The sequence below is a fragment of the Nematolebias whitei genome, chromosome 3 (assembly GCF_014905685.2).
Source record: "Nematolebias whitei isolate Nwh7 chromosome 3, NemWhi1, whole genome shotgun sequence".
NCBI lineage: Eukaryota > Metazoa > Chordata > Actinopteri > Cyprinodontiformes > Rivulidae > Nematolebias > Nematolebias whitei.
Genome location: NC_056500.1, coordinates 52966163 through 52978215, shown reverse-complemented (window position 1 = coordinate 52978215; position 12053 = coordinate 52966163). Strand labels below are relative to the sequence as shown.

Below are 12053 nucleotides of genomic sequence, written 5' to 3'. Positions count from 1 at the left end.
GTGTTCATGCGTGCACATCTGCTCACAGACTCATGTTCATGTTTGTGCTGATGTTCAATGTTTTATGTTATGAGTGTTTAGTGTATATTTAGTTGATGTTTTTCTTAGTGCATATCTTAGATGTTATTACTGTTTTTCTTAGACATTTTATTGTTGGATGTAACTGGGACCCTGTGTACATAATTTCGCTCCACCACATGTACATGAGGTGCGAATGACAATAAAGAAACTCTGACTCTGACTCTGACTTAGCATATCCCAAAACTCACCAAATTTGGCGGACGCATCAGAACTGGTGAAAAATTATGTATTTTAAGGGCGTGGCAAAAATCGCAACAGAAACGGATCAAGAGCGCCACCTGAAAATTTTCAAAATACCCTCCACATTAACCTTTGTTTGTCGTAGAAACATCAAATTGGGTACACTTGTTCAACTCCCCAAGATGCACAGAAAACCCTCTGGCACCAACGTTGTATGATAAACAGGAAGGTGGCCATTTTTGAATGCCGTCCCAATTTTCACACCTTTCTGGCGGTTTTCAGCCTCCACATTTGAACGAACTCCTCCTAGGGATTTCGGTCAATTGGTTTCAAACTTGGCCATTTTGGTCAAAAGGCATGGGGGACAAAAAGTGATCTAAACGGTTCGTTTCGGAGCATGCTGAAGGGGCGGGGCCAGAACTCAAAGTTTGACATCTCACCATGAAAAACGAAACGCTAATAGCTCATACAGGAAAACTGTCTGAGACATCAAACCGTCAGTGACTGATCCACATCCAGTCCCCTGCTAGACTGAATGTCAAATCATGACATCGCTTAAGCCAGGCCCCCTGAACACAGGAAGTGTAAAGTTTTATGCTGAACTGTCGCTATCTGACACCTGTGATCTAATCAACACGATAGTGTGTCCAGTAGGAATGTGCGATATGGCATAAAATTCATATCACGATATGTATTGTGAAGGGTGGCGATAACAATATATATCGCAATATGTTTTTGGTATAAAACTTGCTAAAAAAAGCATAGGGTGTCCTTTTGCCATCATATATTTTGAATTAAGAAAATTCCACTACTAGGTCCTGTTGGATTTGATATCTTTTATATCTTTTTATATCTTTTGACAAGCCTGGACATTTCTGTGATGAGGTGAAATTATGCATTTTCTACAAGGTGTGTGCGTGTATAATCATATACGAATTACTTCATGTTATATATAATCTCACAAGTGCTAAGGATAATCATACAAGTTCACATTTGATATAATTCTGAGGGAAACAGAGACAGGTAAGACACTTATTCGTGCAGCAGGAAACGATCCTTCTTTGTCCTCTGAGTAAAGCAGCTGAGAGTGAGGGCCCACCAATGTGACACACTGCTCACACGTTGATTAAACATAAATAACGCTAAATCACAACATTCATATACTTTATACTTAACACAGGTTGAGTATATATGCTTTCACATTAATAATAGTTCAGACACACAGAAAACGTGTTTTAAAGCTTTACACAGACGAGAGCCAGAGTAAATGTCCTGTGTTCCAAAACAGAGCTCGTAAAACAACCCTTATCAGTAGAAGAATGAGCGAGGCCATCTGGGGCTTTCGGTGTAACCCTGGAGATAAGATCTGCTCCTGACTGGCTGAACATGGTGTCACTCGGACTATCAAGAGATTTGGACATCCAATCACAAGTCTGTCTGAATCCGAAAGGGAGGGGCATGACAAACCTATAAGACTCGCTCAGACACAAAGTTTGGTTGAACAAACATCGGCTGATTGACCAGGCAAGGTTCACTCTGATTTTGTTCCTCAGACTGCACTCTGATTATATGTAATATCTGCATACTTTAACTTTGTCTCAATTAAATCTTTTATACTAAGGTGAAGTGCTCTTGAAATTCTGTGCTCGGGTCATTTTGAACACCACAAATCCTTCAGTCCAGAGAGTTTTAAAATAATAAACAAATCAATTATTAGACTTTTTTCTTGTAGTGCAAAACAGTGCAAAATATATCAAATGTAGTTTTAGCCATGTGTTTTAAACAAAAAAAATATGTTGTTAACTCTTAACAGTTTCCAATATTCTTACAGAAACGAACAGCAACAGAGCAGCAACTGAAGCCACTTAACCTCCAACCCTCTAGTGGGCGCCTCCTTCTGCTTTAATGGAGAGCTGACACAAAATGAGTCTGTGGCTTTGACCAGAGGGTCTCGCAGTAAAATCACACAACACAGCGTTCTTTTCACAGATCAGAGAGCGGGTTTCTCTAAAGATGACCAACGTTTACTTTAACTTTCGATGGAAAAAACAAACAACAAAACTTTCGACGGAACTTAAGGTTTTGCGCATGCGTCAGAATACAGCAGCACTACGGCAAGCCGGATGTAGTTAGTTTGTAGCTTCGCTACTTAGCCCTCGAAGAAAAGACTTTAACGTCACTTGCGCACAGTTTTCAACTAAAAAAGTAACGATTAAACTGACAACTCTGACTTTACATCAGACACAGCATTACTGTGGTTAGCTAGAAGAAGACAGATCTCTATCGTAGGCTAAATTTCTATAGTTTCTACCGTAGATATCGAGCATTCCTAGTATCCAGTGACTGAAGACATGTTAGTGTAACTTGCTTTCCAACAATGACAGTTTTGGGTGGAGCATGTGGGCGGCGCGGCGTGGCGAAGTAAAACATAACGCCGTCGCCATACTTTGACTCTAAATTCCATAGATTTCAGCCGAGGTGCACCAAAATCAGTAAGATCGATCAGTATCCACCCCTTGAACAGGACGCCATGATAAGTGGCCAATAGCCTCCACAGCGCCCCCTACAATATTTTAAAACCTCAGCCCCAAGCCAATTTATGACCAATAATTCTGAAACTCGGCGAACACATATATCTTCTCAGGACCTATGAAAAAGTCTCTTGGAGCGCTGGTCCAAACTCAACAGGAAGTCGGCCATTTTGCGTCAAAGGGTCATTTTTGGGCGTTTCTAATGGCGAGTTTTAAGGAACTCCTCCTAGGGATTTTGAAGCATTGCCTTCAAACTTGGTTAATATGCCCTTAAAACATTGGGGAGTAAAAATTCAGAATCAGAATAAACTTTACTGGCATTGCACCGAGATACAAAGAGAATATGTACGTACAGTCGTCCGAAAGATGGGCGGAGTGCACGAAGCTGCGGCTATAAATAAATAGTGCGGCCCTCTTATTCTTATTCAGAATAATATTTTGCTTAGATGAGAAAAGGGAAGAAAACATGAGGAGAGACGGTATAAAAAAAGATCTCTCACGCCGTGTCCTAGACAGGGCACGATTTGAGGCACCAAAAAAACCTACCACAGCAAAGCAACATAAATAGACGTTATACATGTACATATAGGCCGGTGAAGACATTGAATTTTTAAGGGAAAGTCGTAGCATAGTCCAGAGCCCCCCTCTCAGCCATTGTCCAGATAAGAGGTGACATTCATCTTCAGCTCAGTTGAGGTTCTGTTACATGTCCACGGCCTTGGGGAAGGGAGGGGTGAGGAAACAGTCAAAGCATCTTTGTTGTTTTCAAAACATGCCAGGAGGAGTTGAGATAAGTTCGGCATCAAGGCCACAGTTTGGGTCAGGCAGAACTCGTGAATTGCTGTTTCGGCCTTTTTAAAATCTCGCTGGTATATCCAACGATACAGGCCTCCGGGTTCAACTGTCCCCCTCTTACAATGCTGTGATTGTTAGTATCACTCAGCCCTCGGTGAATAGTAAACAGCCATCAGTGTGCTAATGATCCATTGTTAGGCTGATGGTCCTTCTTGAGCATGTGATCAGCTGGTTTTGGTTGTCAGCAGCAAACTGGTTGATCCACTCTGAGAAGGTGCTATTTAAGAGACTGAGCTGAATACAGCACCTCAGACTGAGGAAGTCTCTTGGATGAGAGACGAAACGTTTCTAGATTTTTTTGCTTTGTTTTGTTTTTTTAAATGTCCAGAGGACCAGATTGAACTTTTTTGGATTTTTCCACCTGGATTATTGAGCATGCATCAGGATACTCGCTGGTATATATTCCTTTGAAGGAACTCCAAAACAGCCGAATAGATCCTTCATGCCAAATGTCGAGCTCACAGCTTCTCCAAGATTATTACCACCATTCATGAGTGCTGACGGTGAGTTCACAGTCCTGATAACAGCTGCTCCAGCTCCCTGCTGCAGCTCCACAAATTCAGTCTGAGCACCGTCGTGCTTTGACACATCCACATGAATTTGTAGACAATCCAGAATTCACCAACCAAACAGCAAATTAACCAGTTGTCATCATGAAACCAATTTGTTCCCGTCCAAGTAAGAGGGTCCTCCTTACCCTGACTCCTGTCAGGAGAAGTTGATCAATTTTGTTGAGAGACCAGCTGAACCTTTCAATTAAAAGGTATGCAGAAAAAAACAAAAAAAGTTATCAAAAGCTTGCGTTTTCGTATATGTTAAAGGGGCGTGGCCAGGCCTCAAATTTGTGCTTAATGCCAGTAATTTCCAAATGCTATAACTTTCATAATGAAAGGCCGAAATGCAACAAACTTGGCATGAGTCATCCCTGTTGGATGCCCGATGATCCTCTGTGGTCATATTCTGACATCATAAAAGCCCCGCCCCATCAGAAAAGGAAGTCACTTTTTTTTTACTTGGAATGCTCCCTCTCTGACACCAATGACTTAATTAGGATGATCCTGTGTTAGAAGACAAATATAAGTTGGTCTGACTTGCTTTAAAGCACAAACCATTTTGGCCAATAGCCTCCACAGTGCCCACTACATTATTCCTAGTTATGTCTTAGTGATACATCATCCGATCTGCACCAGATTTATTGTGCGTCATCAGTGAGCATTTCTACACACATTGATATTGTGGTTTAACATGACTCTAGTGCACCCCCTAAATTATTCCAACAGTTAGATCTCAGTGACACATCATCTGATATGCGCCAGATTTATTGTGCATCATGCGTGAGCACTTCTAAACACATTAATCCTGTGGTTTAATTTATGACTCCAGTGCTCCCCCTATATTATTCCAACAGTTATATCTCAGTGATACATCATCTGATCTGCACCAAATTTGTGGTGCTTCATCAGTGAGCACTTGTAGACACATTCGTATTGTTCAATCATGACATCACTTAAGGACCACCCACTCAGAGAATAAACTGTTGATTATTGGGTGACTCTTCCAGCTTGGCCCTGTGTAAGATATAAGACTGAAACCGTATTTGCTAACTGTTGATTACCACACATGACATGTTGAAAAGCATAAATGAAGTGCACGTCATAACATTCGCCACAAAACACGAAGTCACAATAACTCCCGTCTGGAAGGTTGGATTTCGCCTAGACTTGTAAGACCTGCAGCTGGACAAGGATTCACATGGACGGAAGGCGATACTGAAGATTCAGGAAATGCGCTCTGTGGTGAAAACGTGCAGGATTGGCACGAGAGCATTCGCGATGGCAACTGGGTGGAGTGGCTGAAACTCTCGCGGTCGCCGTAAGGCTGGAGTGGCGCTTTGCTGCGAGGGCCTTCAATGCTGCTTGCAGCTTTAATTTAAAATTATAATCTTATTAACTCGTTTTTTTGTTGTTGTTTTTTTTTTATCTCCGTGTTGTTTGCAGTTTGAGGATGATAGCAGCTGAGTCTTCTTCATCCACCAGATCACCTCCAGCTAAAAAGTCTGTAATGACGGAACTTGTTTACTTGGCACATTTTCAAAATAAATGTTTTGTAAGTCTTTATTTTGTTTGTTTTTTTTGTACCAAAAATTAACTGAACTGAGCCCTCCTTGAAACTGAACCGAACTGAAATGTGATTTTAGCATACCGTTACACCCCTAAAATTGGTTTATAAATATGGGAAAAGATCCATAAATATGTCACTTCGGCCTATAAGTCACAGGGCATGCAAATTATGCAAAAAACTGCGACTTATAAGGCGGAAAATATGGTATAAACAATTGTAGTCAGAAAACATAAAGAAAATGCATTGAAAACATAATATTCTTCTGCATCATTCTGTGATCTTTGAACTGCAAGGCCAGAAAAATTGATCATAGATCACGAGATCAGCAATCATAGTGCATCTTATTCCCATGAATTTTACTTCAACTGAGGAATGAATTATGGTGTGTGTTTTTTTCCATTTATATTTCCCACATATTAGAATAGAATAGAAACAGCCTTTATTGTCCCACGGATGGGAAATTCCAGTGTATCGGCAGCAACAGCAGCAACAGATAAAAAGCAGTTCCATTGTTGCCAAGCTGCTGAGACGAGCTGCCTTCTTGGGCGGCGCCGGAAAAAAAAAAAAAAGTTCATATTTCATATTACCATGAAACAAAGACAATTATAGCCAAATAATACAAAATAATCCAACATTTTTCAGTCAGGCCATCTGGACAGTTTCTTTTTTGTGCTGAAACGTTTCGCCTTCAATCCGGAAGTCTTCATCAGTCAAGGAAACACACAACAAAACTGATTCTTCCTCCAGCAGTTTACTCCAAAGTGGAACAAACCAGTTCTGCTTGTGATAAGATGGTCTCTTTGGTACGCCCCCTCCTCCATTGCTGGCCCTCTTCCTTGTTGACAGTCTTGTCAAACTAGTTGAAAACAACGACCTGAGTGAAAAATGAAGGATTTTATACCTGGATTATTGAGCATGGACTTTGTTAATACAAAACAATATTATTTTTCTTAATGTGTTTGTCTGTCCTTTTTGTTTTTACTTTATTTTATGAGTATATGTGTTCATTTAATAATAACAATGCAAATTCACACAGCACCTATAAAAAAGTAGACTATTATGTAATATAGGGCAAGGTGTGCTCCCCACTTTTTCACAATACAGCACTAATATGATTAAAAATATTGTAAAAGACTTACATCGTACAATTAGCTTCTATCTCACCTATTCTGTTGCTCCATTTCACATCTCTGTCCGATCCTCTCAGGCTGCATTCAGCTCTGGGCGCAGGAGAGGTGCGCCCCAGAATGCCCTATCTCTTGTACAGAAGAGAAGCTACAGCGCATGTACAATTTTTAACGAGAGTCTATGGGCAAAGATTTTTGTGTCCCAGTGCAGAAATACGTCACCAATCAGACAAAGTCGATGAACGAAACAACTTTACTCATCATTATCAATAAAATATTTATCTAACACAGCTAAAAAAAAATGCATGTATTTAGAAATATTTTTTTGTTTTTTCATTTTTTTATGTCTTAAGGTCATGTGGTGAGTGGTGGGGCGGCACCCTTGTGCCCTCTATTGGTCAGCCGCCACTGCCTCGAGGACTTATTTACAAGAGAGACCTGTTTTTAACAAAGAATGATGACAACAATAGGGATGCACCAATCCACTTTTTTTTTTACTTCCGATCCCGATACTTAAATCTGTATATCGAACGATACCGATCCAGTTCCGATATCATGATCATCATAGATTTTATATGAGGCTGTAATAATCTCCTCTCAAGTACAATTTGTACAAATATATTCATGCATGTCCAAAAAGACAACATGAGGTAAGTTTTATTAATGTTGGATAAGTTTTAAAGTTAGAATTAAATTCTAACACAAAACATGTTTTTTTTTATTCCTAGCTTTAAAGTGGATATTAAAGTGATTAATTTAAGTGATTGTTTAAAGTTATTTTATATTTTTTAAATAAGGGACAGATATAAGATTTTTCTTCTTTCTGCACTCTTTTCATTCAATGTTTTCTTTTTGATTAATTTATTTTGTTTCTTTTAAATGAATGAATAAATGAATTAAATAAAATAAAATGTTAAATGGCTTCAAACATCTGCTAAGTTCATGACATAAACCAACAGACATGTTCCTGTTTTTAGTTATTTACATCACTTTATAAGGCAGCAGTTTTTGTTTTGTTTTTTATATATATATATATAAATTTCTTGTAATTTTCAAATCATGTTTTTCTTATGATTGTCTTCTCCTGGAGGGTAAACTGTATCTTGGTTACACTGATGGCTGATGATTATCACCCTAATGATCCATTGTTAGGCTGATGGTCCTTCTTGAGCATGTGATCAGCTGGTTCTGGTTGTCAGCAGCAAAACTGGTTGATCCACTCTGAGAAGGTGCTATTTAAGAGACTGAGCTGAATACAGCACCTCAGACTGAGGAAGTCCTCAGGATGAGAGACGAAACGTTTCTATAATTTTTTGTTTTGTTTTTTTGAATGTCCAAAGGACCAGATTTAACTTTTTTAGATTTTTCTACCTGGATTATTGAGCATGCATCAGGATATTTTCTTGTTACTGTTGTAAAGTTGTATGCTAACACACGCTATGCCAGTTAGCGCTGGCCAACCGTGTGCTGTTTTCATTAACGTCAGTCACTGGAATACACTTTATTTGTACAGGAGTGGCCTCTGAAGACATCGACAGTCCTGGCTTTGTCCCGTCCATCTTCTCCTACTCTACAAAGTCCGGCAAAGACAGCGATGGAAAATTGGAGCAGTAAGTAGAGGATTACTGATTTGTACTGAGGCTGTAATAAACCTGTGTTTAACAAAGTAAAGTGATGCTTTCCTGCTGTACCTAATGATTGCTCTCTTCTGTGTCTCAGCTACAAGAGAAAAAGATAAACCCCCAGCAGATGTCCAAACAATGGACCACACTGTCCATCCTCATGAAAACTGAGTTTAGGGCTCACCAATAATACGTTCAGATTTAATGTTACTGAATGTGACATTTCCAACATTTTGACAAGTTGGTTGTCTCCTGTTATGTCTCAGACTTTGAAACCTTTAATCTCTTAGATGACGTTGTAACTGTGTGTGCAGCGTTAACACGCATTTGGGACTGTATAGTTCTTAGAAAATAAATTGTAAATATCTTGTTGAAGTATTCAAGAGTTAAGGATACATGAAAAACTTTTTAGTTCTTGTTTGTACATAAGTAATGTCATTAAAAAAGTAACAACAAAATAACTTTTTTTTAACGTGCACAGAATGATTTGAAGGAAAAAGTTAAAAGTGAATGTTAACAGGAAAAGTTACAATAAATGATTTGTGTCAAAGTGGATTGTTTTTAGCTTCTTTCTTTTACAATATAACTTTGTATGAATAACTGATCATGTATGTGGAGGACTGTGTTCATCATGTGATCATCCCTGGCTGCACCAGTGGATCCTGCTGGGTCCACAGGACTGGACGCCACACGCTGTGAAGCTGAACTTCATAATAATATTCATGGTTCTTCTTGAGACGTAATGAGCAGCACCTATTCACCTTTTCAACATCATGTAATAAAATGTAAAAAATAAAAAACAAAATAAAAATAAGGCGCACAGAGGCGGGTCTGACCGTTTTCAATGCTTCTCATAGATTTCTCAGTAAAACGAGTCACAGAATCTGTCACAGTTGTAACTTTCATTTTAATCGACAGCTCATGGTAATAAATAAATATAAAACCTCAAATAAGCAACAAATAAACCTGGTCTTGTGTGGGGGTTGTCTTACAGTTTCGTGTATTTTTTGTGTGATTTTTTATTTATTTAGTTAGTTAGTTTTTAAATCGCAGAACAAAAAATGTGTGTTTTTTTTATACAACCTTTGTCATGTTCACTTTAGCCTGACAAATGTGTCAGCCACCAAGACATCAAGTGCATTTATAGTTTTTAATACCAAGAAATCTATCAGAAGAGCTGTGAAGATGGACGCCTCTGTGCGCCCTCTTGATACAGGGGAACAGAAGTTCGCACAAGACACCGGCTCTTTCTGCAGACTGGCTGCGCGCACAGCTGCCATGTTGGTAAACAAATAACGCCTCTATTGGGTGGAGCGACGAGTATGGCGGAAAATACGGTACTAGCTTATTATTTTGGTTACAAGTCTTACAAATCTGTATCATCTTGTATTACACAGTTTACATTTAGTTTTTCCCCCATGATTTCATAGTCTTTAAAAAAATATGGAATACTTTACTCTTAAAATATCTACAGCATAGGGATGTGCGATATGGCCTAAAATTCATATCATGATATGTATTGTGAAGGGTGGCAATAACAATATATATCACGATATGTTTTTGGTATAAAACTTGCAATAGGAATGAAAAAAAAGCCAAGGGTGTCCATTAGCCATCATTTATTTTGAAAACTGCTATACCACAAAATAATCTCAATTAAGAAAATTCCACTACTAGGTCCAGAGTTTTTAAAATAATAAACAAATCAAGTATTAGGCTTCTTTCTTGTAGTGCAAAACAGTGCAAAAGATATCAAATGTAGTTTTAGCCATATGTTTTAAACAACAGAATATGTTGTTAACAGTTTCCAGTCTTCTCACTTAAGAAATGAACAGCAACAGAGCAACAAGTGCACGCTGAAAACACTTCACCCTCCAACCCTCTAGTGGGCGTCTCCTTCCGCTTTAAGGAGAGCTGACACAAAATGGCAACCAGCTTCCTCTGTGACTTTGACCAGAGGGTCTCGCAGTAAAATCACACAACACAACGTTCTTTTCACAGATCAGAGAGCAGGTTTCTCTAAAGCTGACCAACGCTGACTTTAACTTTCGACGGAAAAAAAAAACTTGATGGAACACAGAGTTTGCACATGCGTCCGAATACAGAAACACTAAGGCAAGCCGGTCATAGTTAGCTTGTAGCTTCGCTACTTAGCTCTTGAAGAAAAGACTAACACCACTTATGCACAGTTTTCAACTAAAATAAAGTAACGATTAAATCTGACAACTTTGATTTTACATCAGACACAGCATTACTGCGGTTAGCCGGAAGAAGACAGATCTCTATCGTAGGATAAATGTCTATCGTTTCTACCATGTACCGTTTATATCGCACATTCCTACTACAGCCACAGTTAAAAGTTTGGACAAATGGGGAAAAGGAAATAAAGGAAACAACTCACCTTCCAGCTAGTATCTTGTAGTGAGCAAAAATCTGATCAGCTAGCTTGTAGACAAACTGATCAAAACACAAGTTGACCTGGGAAAAAAATAACAAAACACACAGTAACCTGATGACTGAAAAACTTTTTTAAAAATTAGAAACAATCACTAAACTACTAAGCACACATATGGGACTAACATGTAGAGATTCATAATAAAAACTAGGATTCCTCTGCAAATGATATATTTAAAAAAACAAGATTCTGTCATAAAGTTTATACATGACAAAAGACTAGGATCAACTATTGATCACAATTATGATCACATTCTGTTACCTCAGCTTCAATTTCATCATAGAGGAACTGCTTCTTGAATTTGGTAAGAGCGTAGTGTGCACTATCATTGTATAAATCCAGTGGATACAACACATATCTGGAAGGGTAAAAAAAGAGAGACACAAAACATTAAGTATAATTATTTAAATTCAATGGTTTCATGACAGGTTGTAAAAGACACCTGGGGGCGGGTGGAACGCTGTGCATTTAATAACTTTGATGATCCCGCAGGAAATTCTTGGGCCAGAGTTTCAATACAAAAAAAGATGCACAAGGAATCACAAAAAATATATAAAAATTAACAGAGAATATACAAAACGGATTCCAAAAAAGTTGGGACACTAAACAAATTGTGAATAAAAACTGAATGCAATGATGTGGAGGTGCCAACATCTAATATTTTATTCAGAATATCCAAAAAAGTTCAATCTGGTCCTCTGGACATTCAAAAAACAAAAAACAAAACAAATCAAAAAATGTAGAAACGTTTCGTCTCTCAACCGAGAGACTTCCTCAGTCTGAGGTGCTGTATTCAGCTCAGTCTCTTAAATAGCACCTTCTCAGAGTGGATCAACCAGTTTTGCTGCTGACAACCAGAACCAGCTGATCACATGCTCAAGAAGGACCATCAGCCTAACAATGGATCATTAGCACCTGATGGCTGTTTACTATTCACCGAGGGCTGAGTGATACTAGCAATCACAGCATTGTAAGAGGGGGACAGTTGAACCCGGAGGCCTCCACCCCTGTTTAACGATGGACGATTTCTTTTCACAAAGATGGCCTCCTTTACTCCTCTCTCAAACCATCGTTCCTCTCT

General features: G+C 38.8%; 1 protein-coding gene across 1 annotated transcript in view; it reads right to left on the bottom strand.

The window, feature by feature from the left end:
• The window catches only part of cyfip1 (cytoplasmic FMR1 interacting protein 1), a gene marked incomplete at its 5' end in the record, with an annotated part of 159045 nt that overhangs the window by 58056 nt on the left and 88936 nt on the right, over positions 1 to 12053 (bottom strand). Inside the window, 2 exon segments of the mRNA XM_037698324.1 lie at positions 10919 to 10995; positions 11234 to 11330. Of these exon segments, the coding sequence (XP_037554252.1) occupies positions 10919 to 10995; positions 11234 to 11330 (174 nt within the window).